This window comes from Phocoena sinus, chromosome 18 (genome assembly GCF_008692025.1).
Source record: "Phocoena sinus isolate mPhoSin1 chromosome 18, mPhoSin1.pri, whole genome shotgun sequence".
Lineage (NCBI taxonomy): Eukaryota > Metazoa > Chordata > Mammalia > Artiodactyla > Phocoenidae > Phocoena > Phocoena sinus.
Genome location: NC_045780.1, coordinates 12222065 through 12243675, shown reverse-complemented (window position 1 = coordinate 12243675; position 21611 = coordinate 12222065). Strand labels below are relative to the sequence as shown.

Here is a 21611-nt window from a genome sequence, read left to right as displayed (position 1 = left end):
GAATGAACATCAGAAACATTCTACTACATGCAGAATGAGCTCATGAGCTCAACCATTAAAATGACTTGTTCTCTAGTAAAAATTTGTTCTGTCTTAGTTCTTTTAATTTTGTTTTTAACCTTTCCAACATCTCCTATTTTGAGTCCTAAATAAAATGTAAAATTGTACCCAGAGTTTGAGTCTTTTTAAGGGGCTCTCATTTACATGTATTCGGATATTTGTAGCAGTGTCCTTAAAGAGAGTAACCAGGTGTTTACTGAATTTTTTTGTTCTAAAAATCAAACATTGAAACAGCTAAGTATTAGAAGTTAGATGTAATTTTTGTTGTTGTCGTTGTTTTTTGTTTTTGTTTTTGTTTGCGGTACGCGGGCCTTTCACTGTTGTGGCCTCTCCCATTGCGGAGCACAGGCTCCGGACGCGCAGGCTCAGCGGCCGTGGCTCACGGGCCCAGCTGCTCCGCAGCATGTGGGATCTTCCCAGACCGGGGCACGAACCCGTGTGCCCTGCATCGGCAGGCGGACTCTCAACCACTGCGCCACCAGGGAAGCCCTAGATGTAATTTTTTACGCTGCAAAAAAATCGCTATTGCTTTATTTAGGAAATTAGAAATTAATTTGGTTTTAAATAGGCAGACTAGAATTCTGTGGCTTCTAACAACTATTTTTCTCTTGACTTTAGTTCTAATATACTTTTTAAACCTGTTAAATTTATAGTCAGTTCATAGGCAACTTGGACATGAGATTGCCCTCTGAAAGTGAAACTGGGAGAAGTCAGCCTGTGATGGATGAGCTCACCAATCTGTAATAATCTACCCTGAGAAAGGTCTATAAAGTTTTATTTGAGAAGATTTGAGGATACTCCATTTCAGTCAAGATGACCAGAATTGTAGTTAATCTTAGAGAAATCATGGCATATTAAAAGAAACCTTTCCCAATCTTTAGTCATTTAAGTATAACCATTATGATTTTTTTTTGTTAAATCCAACACTTGTTATTCATATTTTTATTTAAATGTCTCATTTGTTAATTTTTTCCTAAACAATAGCAACTGTGAAATTGAGGGAAAGATACCATATTTTTCCCTAATACATTTTAAAATATGTTGCTACTCAACTTTAGTTTGTATATTACTTGAAGTAATTTCGTATACCACAGATGGTTATATATCATACTTTGGAAAATACAGTAATCAGTTTTATTGTAACTTGTCTGAAGTTTGACTTTTATAAAAGTTGGAGAGTGGCTTTTGAGATGACTAAAAGAAGAGAATCCATTTAAAAAAAGAATTTGAAAATGTTTGTTAAGCACTTTCTAGGAAAGAGTCAGACTTGAGTGCTTGATCCCTGCACATTCGTATTCTGTTGGTCAGAGATGATGATAATATACCAGGATTTTCCATCGTTTATATGAAATATTTAATCCCATTGACTCATGTTTATTGCACAGTATTTTGATAATCTATTCTCCCAAGTTTCTTAATATTAGGAAGAACGTGTCCTGGGTGAGGGGTGAAGTTATATTCTGGTCACTCAAAGAATAATGGAAATGAATAATTTGGGTATTCTGATTTAAACTTAGTTTCTTCTGAATTTAGAGCTCTAGGAGGTGAGCTTAATTAAGTCTTATTGTGATAATCTGACGTCGCCAGATGACGTTGCAGGGCAGCTTTGTGCCATTTTGATTTAACTTCCCAATAGATAGTGAACCCATAAATGTAACTTAATCTTCTTGCTCTGTCAGATCAGGTTGGGTTTAGTTAAAAGAAAATTCAACATTTTGAATGCTGGGTTTCTAATTAAAATAATTGTTTAGTTTCTCCCGTGGCAGATAGCATGTGCTTAAACCCTAGCCCCACTTTTTGGTTGTTGACTCTGAGCAACTTAACCTCTGTGTGCCTCAGTTTTCTTGTAGTTAAAATGACAACACTAACCAAGAGGATTAAATCAGTGAATACATTTGGAGTACTTGGAAACAGTTTGATTTTATTTTTTTCCACAAAGGGATGTCTAATTTGAATAATAAAGAAAACCTTATTTACTTTGACCATTTATTTAAAGCTAGACTCATTATTGGTTAACAGTGGGCTGTTTAAGGGCACCAGTTTTAAGACTATATAATTAGTGGAGCAATAACATTTTTAGCACAGTTCCTGTGAGTGTTTTGCAGGGAGATCAGACTAGCAAATGGCTGATTTTTATTGGGGGTTTGTCGATGCTAATGGTTCTAGAAAGCCTTGTAAAATGCATTTCAAACTTTAAAATGTGCGTTTGCTAGTATAACAATATTTAAAACCTCGGTGAAAACCTAGTTCTATTAATTGATTTGTTTTAAATTAACCTTTTCAGGTTTGTGACTGGTTGTATCCTCTAGTTCCTGATAGATCTCCAGTTCTTAAATGTACTATAGGAGCCTACATGTTTCCTGATACAATGTTACAAGCATCAGGATGCTTTGTGGGGGTCGTCTTGTCTTCTGAATTACCAGAAGATGATAGAGAACTCTTTGAGGATCTGTTAAGACAAATGTCTGACCTTCGGCTCCAGGTAACTTGTGCGATCAGCTTCAGGATGTAAACCTACTGTAACATAAGCACTTCTGCTTTTAAAGAAACTGTAATAAGCTCTAATGTGATCAGAGTTAGGAAACTGAGAGTATATAATTTGCTTGCGTATTCACAAATACAAGTTGGGAATTGGCTGTAAATAGTGATTAAGATTGTGGTCTCTGGAGTCAGATTGCCTCTGTTTGAATTTGAACTCTTCCGCTTAATAGCTGTTTAACTCAAGCTGTTGATCTTCTCTATAGTTTAGTTTCTTTATCATAAAGTCAGGATAATGGTAACATCCACTTCATTGGGCTCTGATGAAGATTAAAAGTTAATACATTAAGGCACATACATCAGTGCTAGCAAGTAGTAATGTTCTGTGAATATTTGCTTTTGTTATGACCACTGTCTTACTTCTCAGTTGGGAAAGTGGGCCAATGGGACTAAATGGTGAAGTGACGGTAATTTCAGCATTAGCATCTGGGTAATATTGGACATTTTAGGGGTATGACTTGAGGAACAGGTTTCGTTTGAGGGAATTGTCTTTGTTCTCATGATGAACGAAGGCAAAATAAAATGTGATTTAAAATACGGTTGGTCATCCTGTGAACTTGCCTTATTTAGCCCATTTCCTCTGCCCACATGCTGATCTGTTATAGGGAGTTGAAATAGAGTATAATGGAGATGTTTTCTTTAAGTGTTCTTGCCCATCCTAATGTAGGACAAGAGGGGGAAAATATGATTGTGAATACTGACAGTTATCTGAGGTTGAAGGAGATTGACAGCATGGTAGTGTAATCTTTTATTTTCTCTTTCAGTCAGCAGATACTTAGAATTCATTATTTAACCTGGTTCTATGTTAAATGATGGGGTGGGAAGAAAGAACAGAGGAGGCTATAAAGATACATATATAACAGCTCTTATTCTTGAGCACCTTACAGTCTGTTGAATAACCACAGTACAGTATGAGAGGTGATGGAAATAAAAGTGAAAGGAGGTCTGGGAGGATTTCACAAAATAGTTTCCTTTGAGTTCAGTCATGAAAGATTGGTTCCTTTTTTCTGAGGAAATAGAATACACTTTTAATCCATACTTGTATTAAAAATTTAAGATCAGAGGTGGTGGGAGCAGATCACCAGCTAAGTGAAAGGTCGGAGAGTCATCTCAGCATTACGTTGTAAGAACTATATATGAGAATGACCTGGTGATCAACATGTTCTTAAATACTAGATATTTAAGCTGCGTTAACAAAACCCATGGCCCCCATACAGAAGTCTGTGTAGCCTCGATGTGCTTAGGAGAGGAGTTTACAAAAGCAGCAACATGGTCAAATGGATATGGGTTTAAGTCTAATAAGCTTTGCTGTTTACTAGCTGAATGAAGTGACATTCCTTAAGTATTCCAGACCTTTTATGGAGCTGTTTCTCCCTTTACCCCTACATTCATTTGGCCTGTATTACTGGACTCTAGGAAAGAAATTAAACTGACCTTTAGGTTATATATTTATTTCCTCTGTTCAGTTTTATTTTTTTGGTTGAATGTTATTTTTAGTTTTCTATATTGTCCTAGAACTCCAACAGTAAACAAAAGCTAGTTACTAGCTATACTTTTGATTTGCCTTTACTCTTAAGCATTCATTCAGCAAAGTGTACGCAAGCAGATTATCTTTAGTGTTGAGTGCAAAAATGGAAAAACAAAATCAGCCTTCCAACAATGCAGAGTAGTTAAACTGGACATGAGGTTTGTTAATTGCCTTTATTTATTTATTTTTGAAATTTTGAATTTAATTTATTTTTTTATACATTAGTTTCTTATTAGTTATCCATTTTATACATATTAGTATATATATGTCAATCCCAATCTCCCAATTGTTAATTGCCTTTAAACTCATTTAGTCTTGTATGTGTTTTCTAAAACTTATAATTTATTGTTTAACTAAATTCAAATGTAGCTGCATCTGATTTAACGATCACTTGTACCAACTACTGCTATAAGTTTATCTCTTGTACTTCGTTTTTTTGAAATTTGCTTTAGGCCATATCCTGTGAGCCAAAGAACTCAAACGTTTGAGGTTTGGTGGTGAGATAAAAGTATAGAGAAAAACTAGTAAAAGTAGTTGTAAAACACTGTCATTTGAATAGGTATATTATTGGAGCATGGTGTACTGTAGCTTAGAGGAAATTTGAATTTGAGCTAAACTTAGGCCTTTACTCCCTAGGCCAACTGGGACCGGGCAGAAGGAGAAAATGAATTCCAAATCCCTGGAAGATCAAGATGCCCCTCTAACCAATTGAAGGAAGCCAGTGGCACTGATGTGAGACAGTTGGACCCAGGCAGTAAGGATGTGCGTCATAAGGGAAAACGGGGGAAAAAGGTTAGTAGAGTAAGTGAAAGATCAACAAGGTATGAGTGTGTGTTCTATTCTAATGGTACCTTTCACCAGTTTAAATTATTTATAAGATCCCCATTTACTGAAGCAGAGCAACTTGCAGATTCACAAAGTTATCACTGGTAAAATAATTATAATCAGCTTTAGTATTTCCCTTTCCAAGTATTTGTTATTTAAACTGTTTTAAAAGGTAATCTATGTTTGGGGGGATAGTTTTTTGCAACTATTTGAAAGATTTTTATAATTACGTTAATGATGTGTATGCTTTTTGTTTTGTGTTATTCTCCACCTTCCTATATACACCAAGATCTTGGGGCTAGGTATGCTTTTCCTTACACTACCATTTTTATTCAGTTCCTTACTTCTTCATTAATAGTCAACAAAACAGAGAAAATGGGCTTTTAAAAAAATACACTTAGTAGTTTCTTCTTTCATTTCTTAGATTTTGTGATATGTTCCAAATGGTAAATTTGGATTAGAGTTTAGGAAATATTTATTGAGTGCTAGAAAGATGAGCATAGTGGGAAAAAATTTTAATTTCTCATCTCAAAATATTTCCCATCTAGTGGGGAGGACAGATTAGCAAAGAGATAATTTCTACCCAATGTGATCATTAGATGAAAGTACATAAGTTGTCTAGAACGCTAGGTTATACCTTCCACTTAGATGAGTGGTGTGGGAAGCAGTTAAGGAGGCTCCTCCTGGAAGGCACTATGGCTAAGATGAGTCCCGAAGGTGAAATAAGCAAACCTATGGTGAAAGAAAGTAACACTGTGTGAGTATTGAATTGTAAACAGTTTCGTACTGTTCTTTGTTGTATTCCATATTATAAGTGCTCAGTAATTGTCTTTGGAATTAATGAATATCACATGAATATTCTACTTTTACTTGCCAACTGTCACTGTGGGTTATGTTGAGCATCTTAGACCAGCTTTATGAGGACATTGGGAGTTCAAAATGGAAGTTAGAACTTCATTTTTAAAAATTTAATTCCTTGGTTAAAAAAAAAATCCAATTATCTTAAAATATATATACTTTTGGAAACCTTTACTCCCACCTTTGTCCCTGTCTACACCATTCCTTCTGCCACTGTCGGTAATTACTTTTATTAGGATCTTGTGTTTCTTTCCTGGATTTTTTGAGGCAGATAAAAGCAAACAAAATCTGTAATTATTTCTCTCCCTTTCTTATACATAAGGGAACATCATATAGAGTGTCCTATATATATATATATTTTTTTGATAATAAAGTCTGGGGTAAATAGAGAACTTCCTCAGTCTTTTTTACCTTATATTTCATTGTATGAATATATCATAGTTTCTTTAATCAGTCTCTTATTGAGGGGTGTTTGGTGTGGTTGTTTGGTATTACAAACAGTGCTTCAATGAATGACTTTGTAGAGCCATTGATTCATACATCTGCAGGTAATTCATCAAATAAATTCTTAGAGATGGGGTTACTGTGTCAACAGGTAAATGCATTTGTAATTCTGATAGATTTTGCTACATTGCCCTCCCTAAGGAGTATACTATTCAGCACTGCACCAGTAGCTGTTGGAGCATACCTGTCTCCCCACAGCCTGCTCAACAGAGTGGTGGTCTATTTTTTGGCAATCCGATGATGAGAGAAATATATTGGAATATATGAATTTGCATCAATTTTATTATGAGTGAGTTGAGCAAATGCATAAGGGTAACTTGAATTTTGTTTTCTGTGTGATGTCTAGTTATGTCCTTTGTCCATTTTTATTACTGGGTTGTTAGTCCTTTTCTTCACAATTTCTAGGAGCTCTTTATATGTTAGGGACATTGGCACATTGTCAAAGATAGAAGTTGCAAATTATAATGAGGTCTGAGTTAGCCTACTCCTAAGTTTTTAGAATGAAAACAAATTTAGCTTTGAGATTTTGAATGTTGGCCCTAGCTGTTAAATTAGCAAAGTACAAGTATTTCTGTTTCCCATTTCCATTCAAATGGAATGGTAGATTCTGTGTTTATATACTTTTATTTACTTTTACTTGATTTCTGTCAAAACCAGTTTATTTGGATACATTCTTCCTTACTGACTGAGTCATTTAACAGAAATCTTTTAACCTTACTGAGTACTGTATGCATACATACCAATATCTAGGGGGTGATAGCTCTATGAAGGAACTCAGAGTGGTCAAAGAAAGAAAAAAATTAATCAATTTAACTATAATTTGATAAATGCTGTATTGGAGGTATGTTGGTATTTAAATCTTACTTACCAATGGTACCTAACATAAGACCAGAACAGTTTTCACCTTCACGGTGGTTATGGTATTGCGCTTTATGTAATAAAATGTACTTATAACTAGGTTGCCTGGAAATATTTTCATTAATTAGTATTTGTTGGCTTAATATTTTATTACAAAATGCTTATGATTTTTCCTCCTCTTAGTATTTATTTCACATTTTGAAATATTTTTACTGTTTAGACCAAAGGTACTTCAAGTGAAGAAGTTAATCTGAGTCACATTGTACCTTACGAGCCAGTTTCAGAAGAACAAGCAAAGGAATTACCTGAATGGAGTGAGAAAGTGGCTCAGAACATTTTGTCAGGTATTATAGTAATGTTAACTTTTGCCTGCATAATGTGAAACCTTTGAATCCCATTAGAGAATACTTGGAAAGATACTATTTTATGTTTTGGTTTTAAATGATCAGTTTATAAATATTTAAAAATAGAAGGAACTAGTCTCTTTGAATGTCACATATTGTCATATTGGTGTAAGTTCTTCTTGCTCTATTATTCTCTGTTTTACTCTTGGGAAAATTGGTAGTGGAAAGCTTCAAGAATCTCCAAACTTTCAGAATAGCTCTGAACATAAAATTAGTTATTTTCCTTTCCCCTTTGAAATTCCCCCTTAATCTTTTTTTCTCCCCTCTCCTTCCTCCTCCTCCACCAAAAAAATGACATTCATCTGTCTTTGGAAGCAAAGTAGCACTTGCCTAACTTTATGGCAATACAGGCATGAGGAGACCTGAGAATTAAAGCCAAGCTGTTTGGGAAGTAGACCCTACTATTTAATTACGGTTAGAAAGGGCTTCAGATCATTTATTTTAAAAACAAAATAATCATTACTGACACATGTATTTATACTTTAATTGGTTAACAATTTAACTGCAGTCTCAGATTGAGACCTTATATTTTGTTTTTTAAAAAACATGGCCAGTCATTATTATTCAGTAAGTCAAATTCATGACCCAGTAAGGGGATCTTGACTAGTTATTTAATAGACTATCAATATAGGTTTCGATCTCTGGTTTATAGGTTTAAACTCATTAGAATAATGGAGGTGTCTAAAGCAGAGGAAATCTTTAACATGAAAAACCAACAAACTAAAATAAGTGAAAAATGATTAAGTAGCTAGGAGCAAACAAAATATTTTGCCCAATGTCAAAGAGCTGCTTGAGACAAGTAGAAAAGATAAAGCCAAATTTTCAAATATATGTGTAACAGTTAAAATTTATCCTTGAAAGAGATTTTTAAAGAAGTTGTAAAGGGACTTCCCTGGTGGTCCAGTGGTTAAGACTTTGCCTTCCAGTGCAGGGGGTGCAAGTTCAATCCCTGGTTGGAGAGCAAAGATCCCACATGGCTCCCGGCCAAAAAAAAGCAAAATGTAAAACAGAAGCAATATTGTAACAAATTCAATAAAGACTTTAAAAATGGTGCACATCAAAAAAACAAAAGTTGTAAAGAGAAACCTTCACTCTTACTACCTTGCACCCTAACTTTACAGGTTGCTAAGTTGTTAATTAGCTCAGTGTTCAGAAAATTAGCCCTTATCCACACATATGTAGGTAACTAAATTCAAAGGTAATTAAGTTTTTGAGTTTATACTGCTATAAGACTGTATAGTATCCATGTGTAACAAACCATCCCAAACTTAATGATGTGAAACAACAATTTGTTTACGCTTAGGAATTCTGTGGGTCAGGTATTCCAAAAGGTCATATCAGGGATGGCTTGTATCTGTTTCATGATGTCAGGGCCTCAGCTAGGAAGAGTCAAAGGCCGACTAGTGACTCAGTAGCTGGGGGCTGGAATCATTTGAAGGCTCCTTCAGTCACACTGAAGTTGGCATCTGGGTTAGGAGAGCTCAAGATCTAGGACTGCCTACACATGACCTCTCCATGCCTCTTGACTTCCTCACAGCAGGGCAGCCTTAAGCTCATCTGGCATCTGTGTAGTAGCTCAGGGTTCAAGTGTGAATGGTCCACCAAATAGGCAGAAGCTGCATTACCATCTCTGACATACTCTTGGAAATTTCCAGCATCATTAGTTATAAGCAAGTAACAAGCCTGCCCAGATTCAAGGAAATGTGACATAGACCCCATTTCTCAATGGGAAGAATGTCAAGGTCATGTTGAAAGAACATGTGGAACAGGAGATACTGTTTTTGACCGTCTTTGGAAAATACCATGGGCCACAAAATCTTAGGACTCCTAGATACCATACAGATTCCACACACTGGTTCTCTTCGAAGAAGTAGATCATCCTGAGAGCCAGCTGATGCTGAGGAGAGATCTCTTCATAGATTTCAAAAGAACTGTTAGCAGTGCATCATTTGAAAATGAGCCAAAACTACCTTCTAGTAACACTTAGAGACCTTCTTTACTACTTGGGACTTTAGTGTCTTCAGGCTTGTTACTCTCTTCCTTTTCATCCTGTATCCTCAGGGCTAGAGTTTTAGCAATAGCCCTAATAATGACATTAAAACTATTTAACTGCCAATCAGAATACCTGTCTCCTTAGTTATACTTTTTAATAGGTAGCATGAAAAACAACTAGCTCACTGAATACTTAAGGTATGAGTTACAGAGAAAGGTGTAAGAAATATCCAAAATTTACTCCAGAAAAAATTATCTGATCTGTCAAGAGACTATTTCTACCTGACTCATGTAGGTTCTGTACAAAGATGAGTAACCAGGGATCTAAACTGAGCTCATTCACCTTAGCCAATGATGAGTAAAGATCAGTGAAAGCTGTAGTCTTGGACGGTATGAATGTAAGAGGTGAAAAAACAATGCTTAAAATTTACACATGTAGAAAATTGGTGTGAGAAGCTTAGACTTACATTACACTTTAAGAAGGCAGCTGCCAAACATTTTAGATGGAGTAGCGTCTAATAAGCTAATTTGGGAGGAGGTAGAAGATTGGTGGCAGTAGACTGAATAGAGCCCCCATTGGGTTAGGTTTGAATTAGGTCATTTTATGTCATCTGCCAACCTCTCATTCAGCATTCATTCATTGCCTGCTATCTCTCAGCATTAACTGGGTGTGTAGGACGCAGACATGGATAGAATAAATCTATATCTGGCATTACACATGCCGTTTGAAAGATCTTAATAGCTACCAATGAAATACTGTATTTCCGTATCTTCTATTGCAGCCTTTACAGTTTTAATTATCTCTTCCATGGTGATATCTTGTTTATAATTAACATCTAGTTTTTCTCTTTATTAGTCCTGTGACTTTTCATGTATCTCACTTCCACTTATTTTTCTGAAAGTCATCGATGGACTCCGTCCCCCTTGTTTGATATAGTTTCTTTGTAGGATTATAGTCTACTTGAGCTCTCCTTTGTTCATTGTCATTTATTTTATGATTTATTAGTTTTCCTTAACTTCAAGTTCAGCTGTTTTTCACCTAACACTTTTCAATCTATCAGTTAACTCTAAAAACACATAATTTTTTTCTTGACTAGACATCTTCAGTCCCTTTATTGTTATGTGAACTCCTGACTGGAGCCTGTTTGCCTGGGTTTGTGCCCTGATCCTCCGCCAAGGGTAGGACAGTGGGGATAGGGTTGGAGCCAGAGGTGGACATGTTGTCTGAAACAGGAAGAGAAACACATCAATTTTTCCAATCAGTTACTACTTGGTACTTTTCATTCACATTTTTAAATGGGTATGATTTTCACATCATTGGATGCATGCTTACTAATGGGCTGAAGTAATTACGTAAAAACCACGGCACAGATCTTGGAAAACATACTTAAGTATTTTTAAAAGCTCATTGTTTCAGGGTATAGCCAAAAAGGAGTTATTTAAAATTGTAACTCTCTCCAGGGGAGGGTAACACTTTCCTCCCCCCTCTTAGGGAAAACTGTTCCCCTTGTGTTTGTTTTCTTGCTTCTCCCATCTCCTTCCCACTTCTCCTCTTCCCACATGCTGTCTAGCTCAAGGCCTTTTCTTTTCACTAGAGAAGTCTCTGTCACCCTGCTTTCTCTCTGACAATCTCTGCTTCTTTCATTCTTGCTGCAAGAAGCATGAGCAAAGCAAAAGGCTAGGGCCTCGTCTCATGAGAAATAGCTCGAAATAGCTCAATCTTCTTTTCTTTTAGAGTTTTTCTTCTCCTGAATTTTTTGGGAGTTCTCATGTCTTTGTCGTTCGCTTTAAAGTGCAAATTAAAAGGTGCTGAGATCAAGGGATTTGGGGTTGAGGAAGGAGCAGAACCCCCTGCCTTATGTCTTTAGCCCAAAGCAAACAAGCAAAAGTTCTGCCTTGGTGTTTGAGATACAGGTTGTTGGTGTATCTGTCAGCTTCAAGGCTTTGTGGGGGAAAAGTGGTGCCTGGACTAAGGCAAAAAGAACAAGGATACTGGGTCTTCTAGCCAAATACCATCGTAATGGCACCAAAACCCCAAATTAGTCCCTAACAGTAGTATACTGTGGTAAGTAATATATAGAGATGCCTACAAGTTGTAGTGACAGCATAGAGTAATACAGAACTGTTGTTGAGTGATCTATGACCTAAGTATTGAAACACAGATTTACTTAGAAAAGGTATATATTACAGGCAGAACACTACAAGTACAAAGTTGGCTTGAAAATTTATGGCATGTTTGGGATTTGAATATTGAACTCCTTGGTTTTTTTTTTCCTGTTGATCAGTTATTTGTTAAAGGGCTTAAAGGTATATAATCAGTCCTAATTTTGTGCAATTCAAAAATTTCTCCTTTAAAAAGGTGCTTCCTGGGTGAGTTGGGGTTTGGTCAAAGGTGCTGAGTTTACTGGCAAAGCCATCCAGAAAGGTGCTTCTAAACTCCGAGAACGGATTCAACCAGAAGAAAAACCAGTGGAAGTTAGTCCAACTGTGACCAAGGGACTTTATATAGCAAAACAGGCTACCGGAGGAGCAGCGAAAGTCAGTCAGTTCCTGGGTAAAGTAACTTTAGATTCCTTTACTTTTTTTCAGTTAAATAAAAATAATCTCTTAGTCCAGGTTAATCTAAATCTCATTTAGATGTTTTAAATTTAAGAGTAAAGAATTAGGACAAAGCAGTTTTGCCTTTCTACTCAGGGTAGAATCAGTAATCCAGCAACATCAACCTGAGAGCCTTAGAAGTATTTCAGGCACTTGACACACCTACTGATTCAATACCTCCATTTTTATAAGATCTCTAGGTGATTCTTATTTGCATATTAAAGTCTGAGAAACACTGGTTAGGGGTGGTTTTGTTGTGTTGGAGAGGGGAGTGTCTGTGCATTTGAAAAGGAATGTATTTGCTATCCTTGAATATGACACATTCTTTTAAGGACAACTCACTGCATAAGCAGTTGAGAGTCAAGAGTGAGTGAGGGATGTATTGCCTTGAATAAAGCTGACCTAGTGATTCTGGTATCAGCCTTCCCTAGTAATATGCCTCTAAACCCCTCTCCTTTGAGGATCACAGCTCTAAAGTTTGGTATTTTAAGATGGTCAGATAGCTCCTTAGAGGATTGTCATAAAATTTAGCTAGATTATCTTTTTGGTATTTGGTATTCTTTGGAGTCATATTTTTGGTTTGTTTATTTTTACATAGACTTAAATACTTTATTACTATTTCAGTGAGTATTTGCTGATAGGGAGAAAAAGTATGAATACGCTTAGCTGGAAAACATGAAAGTTGGACCTACCAGTCTTGCATTGCAGATAGAAAAGGTGGATGGTTCTCTTCTAAGCAAATTGCCAAAAAGAACATTATATTTAAGAGTCAATAATCTCTGCAAACACATCCTTAAACTAAGCAATAGCCTTTATTTAAAAAGTAACCAGCCCTGTTTTCATTCTTTTTTAAATAGGAATGGTAACATTATACAGTAAAACAACTTTAGATGCTCATGGAAGACTTTTGCTAAGTGAGAGTGGTAAAATCAAGGGAAGAATACATTGTTTGCTAAGTTTTTTTGTTTTTGTTTTTTTATGGTTATATTAGTTGACGGAGTTTGTACTGTAGCAAATTGTGTTGGAAAGGAATTAGCTCCACATGTCAAGAAGCATGGAAGCAAACTTGTTCCAGAATCTCTTAAAAAAGACAAAAATGGGAAGTCTCCCCTGGATGGTGCTATGGTTGTAGCAGCAAGCAGTGTTCAAGGTAACATAAAGGTCTAAAACTTTAGGAAGATCTTTTTGCTGAGGGCTGGTTTGACTTACTTTTAAATGTATTTGCAGGATTTTCAACTGTCTGGCAAGGATTGGAATGTGCAGCTAAATGCATTGTTAATAATGTTTCAGTAGAAACTGTACAAACTGTCAGATACAAGTAAGTTGAATTTTATCATTTTAATGATGAAATCTCTTGTAGCATTTGTAAAACTCTAGGACAGTTAAAATGATTGTGTAGTTATTTTTATTAAGTATCTGATAAAACAGTTTTTTTCACTTGCTATTTTTAAGTAGGGAGAAAAATAAAGTTTTAGCAAATTAATAGTATTACTGTGACTTTGCCTTTATATTACTGTTATAAATACTTGTTCATCATTAATGGAAAGAATAGGTTTAAGTTTTTTTTTTAATGCCTGGAATTTCTGTATGCCTTATTAACTGCATGTTCTTGATGGGTGATGTTTGCCTATAGTTTTGACGGGGAAAACTTGAATTGTAATTAAACTGTTGTACTTTGTTAATACTAGCCCCTTCTATATACAAAGAATGTTAAATTTTCACACCTTATGAATCTACCACTGTGCATCTCTATTGGAATAGACAGATGGTATGAGAAGACCTACCATTAAGAAATAGACAAACAGAAATGAATGATTTATTCAAGCTTATCCGATAAGTGGTATTAAAGATAAGACTTAAGAACAGGATTTTCTGATTTTAGCTCTTTATTCTGTCTTTATAAGTACTAGAGGGCTAAACTTAAATTTAGTATGGAGGACCTGAGTTGCCTTCTTAGCTTTGAATTAGTTTAGATCTTAATATTTAATTTTATTTTGAAGAAAAAAAATAATGGTGTTCTCAACTCTTGGTTATTTGTGTTAATTATTTACTCACTGACAGCATTTGAGTTAATAATTATATATCAAACATTGTGTTCAGTGCTTTCCATGTGTATTTAATCTTTAACACTATTATCTCCATTTTACAGATGAAGAAACCAAATGCTTTTGAGCCTTAAATACTTGTTAAGAATTGTACCCCCCCTAGTAAGTGGTAGAGCTGGGATGTAAGCCAGGTCCCCCTGTCATGCAGTATCAGAGAATACAGATACTGGGATATCTGTGCAAGTTTAGTATCTAGAGTTATTTTCTAACACTACCTAGCATGTGTTTAGACTCCCTCCCACCACAATAAATTACCTTTGGTTTAGGAAATACTAACTTAATTTCCAGCCTGAGTTGATTTTATCTGCTCAGTCTGGGGCATGCATACCTTAGAATCAAAGCAACACAGCCATATCATCTTGGAGTGCCGATTTTACCAAAGAATTTGGAAAAGAAAATGTAGAGTAGATCTGAAATTTTGGTGGAGATGTAAAACTCAAGTCTCCCAGCTCACTTCCTGCTACTTGTGGCATTGACCGCTAACACTCTTTTTGTTATGCCTTTCAGGTTACTTTGATGGATGAGTCATAATTAGGAAAATGGTTTCTTCTTTCGTTGCAAGAGTAGGAGAAAGTCAGAGTGTCTTTTAGACCAAAAGTGGGTTATTTTCAGATTATCATATGTTAGCACAGATAAATAGGCAGTCATATGATTAAGTAGGAAGTGCTTTATTGGGTTTGCCCATTTCCTACTTTAATGAAAAAAAAAATGCTTACCTAAGTACAGTTAAGTGGAGCCCTGTTAAAAGGTTTGAGATTCACATAATGAGGAAGTACAGGTTTTGGTGTAGATTTTGTATTTCTTGTCCTTAGTGAGGAGAACTTAATATGATAAATAGGGTATTTTAACAGTGGTTCTGAGCTAATTTATTTCTGTTATGGTGTACATTGCTAGTTTTATCCTTTCCTCCAGAGATTCATGGAGTGAAAAAAAGCAGGTGAGAATTTAGTTCAGTAGGTTTGTATTTCCAGTTATAAGGGTACTTTAGTCTTAGCAGTAACTTAATTAGAAAACTTGGAAAGATGGGAGGGACAGTGGGGAATAACAGGTTTTGTCCAAGTAATACTGTTTTCTCACTTATGAATAATCTGGCTCAGAAGTAGAAATTGCTTTTTAGGGGAAGAAACTGCAAGTATTAAACCAGTAATAACTCAGTGATATTTATCACTCAAGAATTGGAAAAGCTAGTTGTTCTTTCATTTAATTTAGTTCTCAATAATTTACATAAATTTACATTTATGAGTTTACATTTATTTACACTGTGAAAATTATCTGATAGAGTGAGCATTTGTGTTTTTCTGCTCTCATCCAACTGATGCTTGTATAGTAAAGAAAACTTACTATTTTTGGAACATGTGTATTCTTATTGTCTGTGAGAAATTATTTCCTCAAGTAGTCATGTAACATTTTATGGAAAAACTCAAACGAACTTTTTGGCCCACCCAGTATTATATAAACTTCTTTATCTGATTTCTGGTAGTATAAGCCAATGCAGAGGATTATTTTTTTAATCTAAGCTATTTAAAGGCAGTTTGTATTAGAGAAGTATATTCTCCATGCCTTTTATGGTTTTGATTATGATTCAGGACTGTGTTCATTGATTATGAATGATTTACCTAAAGATCTATATAATTAATTACTCTCCTAAATTTTTAAGGTAGATGTATACGAAATATTTATTAAGACTTTATTTTGTTGGTTACATTAATAGTTTTGTCCTATTTTAGATTTAGGAACATGAAGACCTACAGGAACAATGAAAAGCAATTAAGTAACTTTAAACCTGCTATATTTAATTGCAGTATAGTATCTATTAAATAATTCATCACTCTTCTACATAGCTTCTAAAGTTCACCTTTAAGCTCCTTTTTTTCCACTTTAAATTGTTTAGAGGAAAATAATATAACTTCAGTAAGTTAGATGCATTTTTCGTTTCCCCTCAGTAATATTTTATCTTAGAACACATTTGTGAAGAATAAGCTTAGTAAAAATATTTTCCTATAAGAATTTACTCTTATAAGGTATAGTATTTTATTGGTTTATTTAATGAATTTTAATTAAAATTCCCCTTAAATTTGCACTGGGTGAAGGGGCAAATTCAAATCCATTTGAGGGTATCTCCTTTGGCAGATGTCATGTTACCCAAAATGAATTCTATATAACATCTACTCAGGAGTTATATAGGATCAGTCTTCTCTTTTCAATATGGTAACTATACAAATATTTAAACACAATTATTATATCTTAACTTATTTTTTCTTTACTAAATACTCCCAGTTTAACAATTCCATATATAGTTTGAATTCCAGATCCTTCCTCCATCAGTGTTGTTCTCAAAATATGGAACCCAGAATTGAATCTAATATTCCAAAGGTCTTGTGACCAGATTAAATACAGTAGGGTTGCCTCTCTTGTTTTGGTCATATTTAGCATGTGTTAAATGTGGCACAGAAAACAAAGAGTATATCTTTATAGTAGCTGTTACTTTATTGGCCCATATCAAACATGGGTTTTTTTTTCACTTTTATTTATTTTTATACAGCAGGTTCTTATTAGTTATCCATTTTATACATATTAGTGTATACATGTCAATCCCAATCGCCCAATTCATCACACCACCCCCACCACCACCACCCCCCTGTGGCTTTCCCCCCTTGGTGTCCATACGTTTGTTCTCTACATCTGTGTCTCAATTTCTGCCCTGCAAACCGGTTCATCTGTACCATTTTTCTAGGTTCCACATATATGCGTTAATATACGATATTTGTTTTTCTCTTTCTGACTTACTTCACTCTGTATGACAGTCTCTAGATCCATCCACGTCTCAAAGAATGACCCAATTTCGTTCCATTTTATGGCTGAGTAATATTCCATTGTATATATGTACCACATCTTCTTTATCCATTCATCTGTCTATGGACATTTAGGTTGCTTCCATGACCTGGCTATTGTAAATAGTGCTGCAGTGAACATTGGGGTGCATGTGTCTTTTTGAATTATGGTTTTCTCTGGGTATATTCCCAGTAGTGGGATTTCTGGGTCATATGGTAATTCTATTTTTAGTTTTTTAAGGAACCTCCATACTGTTCTCCATAGTGGCTGTATCAATTTATATTCCCACCAACAGTGCAAGAGGGTTCCCTTTTCTCCACACCCTCTCCAGCATTTGTTGTTTGTAGATTTTCTGATGATGCCCATTCTAACATGTGTGAGATGATACCTCATTGTAGTTTTGATTTGCATTTCTCTAATAAGTAGTGATGTTGAGCAGCTTTTCATGTGCTTCTTGGCCATCTGTATGTCTTCTTTGCAGAAATGTCTATTTAGGTCTTCTGCCCATTTTTGGATTGGGTTGTTTGTTTTTTAGATATTGAGCTGCATGAGCTGTTTATATATTTTGGAGATTAATCCTTTGTCCGTTGACTCGTTTGCAAATATTTTCCCCCATTCTGAGGGTTGTCTTTTCGTGTTGTTTATGGTTTCCTTTGCTGTGAAAAGGCTTTGAAGTTTCATTAGGTCCCATTTGTTTATTTTTGTTTTTATTCCATTACTCTAGGAGGTGGATCAAAAAAGATCTTGCTGTGATTTATGTCAAAGAGTGTTCTTCCTATGTTCTCCTCTAAGAGTTTTATAGTGTCTGGTCTTTATTAGGTCTTTAATCCATTTTGAGTTTATTTTTGTGTATGGTGTTAGGGAGTGTTCTAATTTCATTCTTTTACATGTAGCTATCCAGTTTTCCCAGCACCACTTAGTGAAGAGACTGTCTTTTCTCCATTGTATATCCTTGCCTCCTTTGTCATAGGTTAGTTGACCATAGGTGCATGAGTTTATCTCTGGGCTTTCTATCCTGTTCCATTGATCCGTATTTCTGTTTTTGTGCCATACCATATTGTCTTGATTACTGTAGGTTTGTAGTATAGTCTGAAGTCAGGGAGTCTGATTTCTCCAGCTCCGTTTTTTTCCCTCAAGACTGCTTTGTCTATTCGGGGTCTTTTGTGTCTCCATATAAATTTTAAGATTTTTTGTTCTAGTTTTGTGAAAAATGCCAGTGATAGTTTGATAGGGATTTCATGGAATCTGTAGATTGCTTTGGGTAGTACAGTCATTTTCACAATATTGATTCTTCCAATCCAAGAACATGGTATATCTCTCCCTCTGTTTTTATCATCTTTAATTTCTTTCATCAGTGTCTTACAGTTTTCTGCATACAGATCTTTTGTCTCCTTAGGTAGGTTTATTCCTAGGTATTTTATTCTTTTTGTTGCAGTGGTAAATGGGAGTGTTTCCTTAATTTCTCTTTCAGATTTTTCATCATTAGTGTATAGGAATGCAAGAGATTTCTGTGCATTAATTTTGTATCCTGCAACTTTACCAGATTCATTGATTAGCTCTAGTAGTTTTCTGGTGGCATCTTTAGGATTCTCTATGTATAGTATCATGTCATCTGCAAACAGTGACAGTTTTACTTCTTCTTTTCCAATTTGGATTCCTTTTATTTCCTTTCTTCTCTGATTGCTGTGGCTAAAACTTCCAAAACTGTGTTGAATAAGAGTGGTGAGAGTGGGCATCCTTGTCTTGTTCCTGATCTTAGAAGAAATGCTTTCAGTTTTTTACCATTGAGAGTGATGTTTGCTGTGGGTTTGTCATATATGGCCTTTATTATGGTGAGGTAGGTTCCCTCTATGCCCACTTTCTGGAGAGTTTTTATCATAAATGGGTGTTGAATTTTGTCAAAAGTTTTTTTCTGCATCTGTTGAGGTGATCGTATGGTTTTTATTCTTCAGTTTGTTAATATGGTGTATCACGTTGATTGATTTGCATATATTGAAGAATCCTTGCATCCCTGGGATAAATCCCGCTTGATCATGGTGTATGATCCTTTTAATATGTTGTTGGATTCTGTTTGCTAGTATTTTGTTGAGAATTTTTGCATCTATATTCATCAGTGATATTGGTCTGTAATTTTCTTTTTTTGTAGTATCTTTGTCTGGTTTTGGTATCAGTGTGATGGTGGCCTCATAGAATGAGTTAGGGAGTGTTCCTTCCTCTGCAGTTTTTTGGAAGAGTTTGAGAACGATGGGTTTTAGCTCTTCTCTGAATGTTTGATAGAATTCACCTGTGAAGCCATCTGGTCCTGGACTTTTGTTTGTTGGAAGAATTTTAATCACAGTTTCTATTTCATTACTTGTGATTGGTCTGCTCATATTTTCTGTTTCTTCCTGGTTCAGTCTTAGAAGGTTATACCTTTCTAAGAATTTGTCCATTTCTTCCAGGTTGTCCATTTTATTGGCATAGAGTTCCTTGTAGTAGTCTCTTAGGATGCTTTATATTTCTGTGGTGTCTGTTGTGTCTTCTCCTTTTTCATTTCTAATTTTATTGATTTGAGTCCTCTCCCTCTTTTTCTTGATGAGTCTGGCTAATGGTTTGTCAATTTTGTTTATCTTCTCAAAGAACCAGCTTTTAGTGTTACTGATCTTTGCTATTGTTTTCTTTGTTTCTATTTCATTTATTTCTGCTCTGATCTTTATGATTTCTTTCCTTCTTCTATCTTTGGGTTTTGTTTGTTCTTCTTCCTCTAGTTCCTTTAGGTGGTTTATTTGAGATTTTTCTTGTTTCTTGAGGTAGGCTTGTATAGCTATAAACTTCCCTCTTAGAACTGCTTTTGCTGCATCCTGTAGGTTTTGGATCATCATGTTTTCATTGTCATTTGTCTCTAGGTATTTTTTGATTTCCTCTTTGATTTCTTCTATGATCTCTTGGTTATTTAGCAATGTATTGTTTAGCCTTCATGTGTTTGTGTTTTTTATGTTTTTTTTCCCTGTAATTCATTTCTAATCTCATAGCGTTGTGGTCAGAAAAGATGCTTGATATAATTTCAGTTTTCTTAAATTTACTGAGGCTTGATTTGTGACCCAAGGTGTGATCTATCCTGGAGAACGTTCCATATGCACTTGAGAAGAAAGTGTAATCTGCTGTTTTTGGATGGAATGTCCTATAAATACTAATTAAATCTATCTGGTCTGTTGTGTCATTTAAAGCTTCTGTTTCCTTATTTATTTTCATTTTGGATTATCTGTCCATTGGTGTAACTGAGGTGTTAAAGTCCCCCACTATTATTGTGTCACTGTCGATTGCCTCTTTTATAGCTGTTAGCAGTTGCCTTATGTATTGAGGTGCTCCTATGTTGGGTGCATATCTATTTATAATTGTTATATCTTCTTCTTGGATTGATCCCTTGATCATTATGTAGTGTCCCTCCTTGTCTCTTGTAACATTCTTTATTTGAAAGTCTATTTCATCTGATATGAGTATTGCTACTCCAGCTTTCTTTTGATTTTCATTTGCATGGAATATCTTTTTCCATCCTCTCACTTTCAGTCTGTATGTGTCCCTAGGTCTGAAGTGAGTCTCTTGTAGACAGCATGTATATGGGTCTTCGTTTTTTTGTGTTTGTTTGTTTTGTTTTTGTGGTACGTGGGCCTCTCACTGTTGTGGCCTCTCCTGTTGTGGAGCACAGGCTCCGGACGCACAGGCTCAGCGGCCGTGGCTCATGGGCCTAGCCGCTCCATGGCATGTGGGATCTTCCCGGACCGGGGCACAAACTTGTGTCCCCTGCATCAGCAGGCAGACTCCCAACCACTGCGCCATCAGGGAAGCTTCCCCTGGGTCTTGTTTTTGTATCCATTCAGCAAGCCTGTGTCTTTTGGTTGGAGCATTTAATCCATTCATGTTTAGGTAATATCGATATGTATGTTCCTATGACCATTTTCTTAATTGTTTTGGGTTTGTTTTTGTAGGTCCTTTTCTTCTCTTGTATTTCCCACTTAGAGAAGTTCCTTTAGCATTTGTTGTAGAGCTGGTTTGGTGGTGCTGAATTCTCTTAGCTTTTCTTTTCTGTAAAGCTTTTGATTTCTCCATCAAATCTGAATGAGATCCTTGCTGGGTAGAGTAATCTTGGTTGTAGGTTCTTCCCTTTCATCAGTTTAAGTACATCATGCCACTCCCTTCTGGCTTGTAGAGTTTCTGCTGAGAAATCAGCTGTTAACCTTATGGGAGTTCCTTTGTATATTATTTGTCATTTTTCCCTTGCTGCTTTCAATAACTTTTCTTTGTCTTTAATTTTTGCCAGTTTGATTGCTATGTGTCTCGGCGTTTTTCTCCTTGGGTTTATCCTGTATGGGACTCTGTGTTTCCTGGACTTGGGTGGCTATTTCCTTTCCCATGTTAGGGAAGTTTTCGACTATAATCTCTTCAAATATTTTCTCGGGTCCTTTCTCTCTTCTCCTTCTGGGACCCCTATAATGCGAATGTTGTTGTGTTTAATGTTGTCTCAGAGGTCTC

General features: G+C 35.6%; 1 protein-coding gene across 5 annotated transcripts in view; it reads left to right on the top strand.

Annotated features, from left to right (window-relative positions):
* Positions 1-21611, top strand: part of SPART (spartin) — a 41256-nt gene that overhangs the window by 12868 nt on the left and 6777 nt on the right. For all 5 annotated transcript variants that reach the window (XM_032611577.1, XM_032611579.1, XM_032611580.1 and 2 more), the window contains exons 3-8: positions 2345-2542; positions 4763-4918; positions 7392-7515; positions 11927-12121; positions 13157-13315; positions 13393-13483. In XM_032611577.1, the coding sequence (XP_032467468.1) occupies positions 2345-2542; positions 4763-4918; positions 7392-7515; positions 11927-12121; positions 13157-13315; positions 13393-13483 (923 nt within the window). The remainder of the gene's footprint in view (positions 1-2344; positions 2543-4762; positions 4919-7391; positions 7516-11926; positions 12122-13156; positions 13316-13392; positions 13484-21611) is intronic.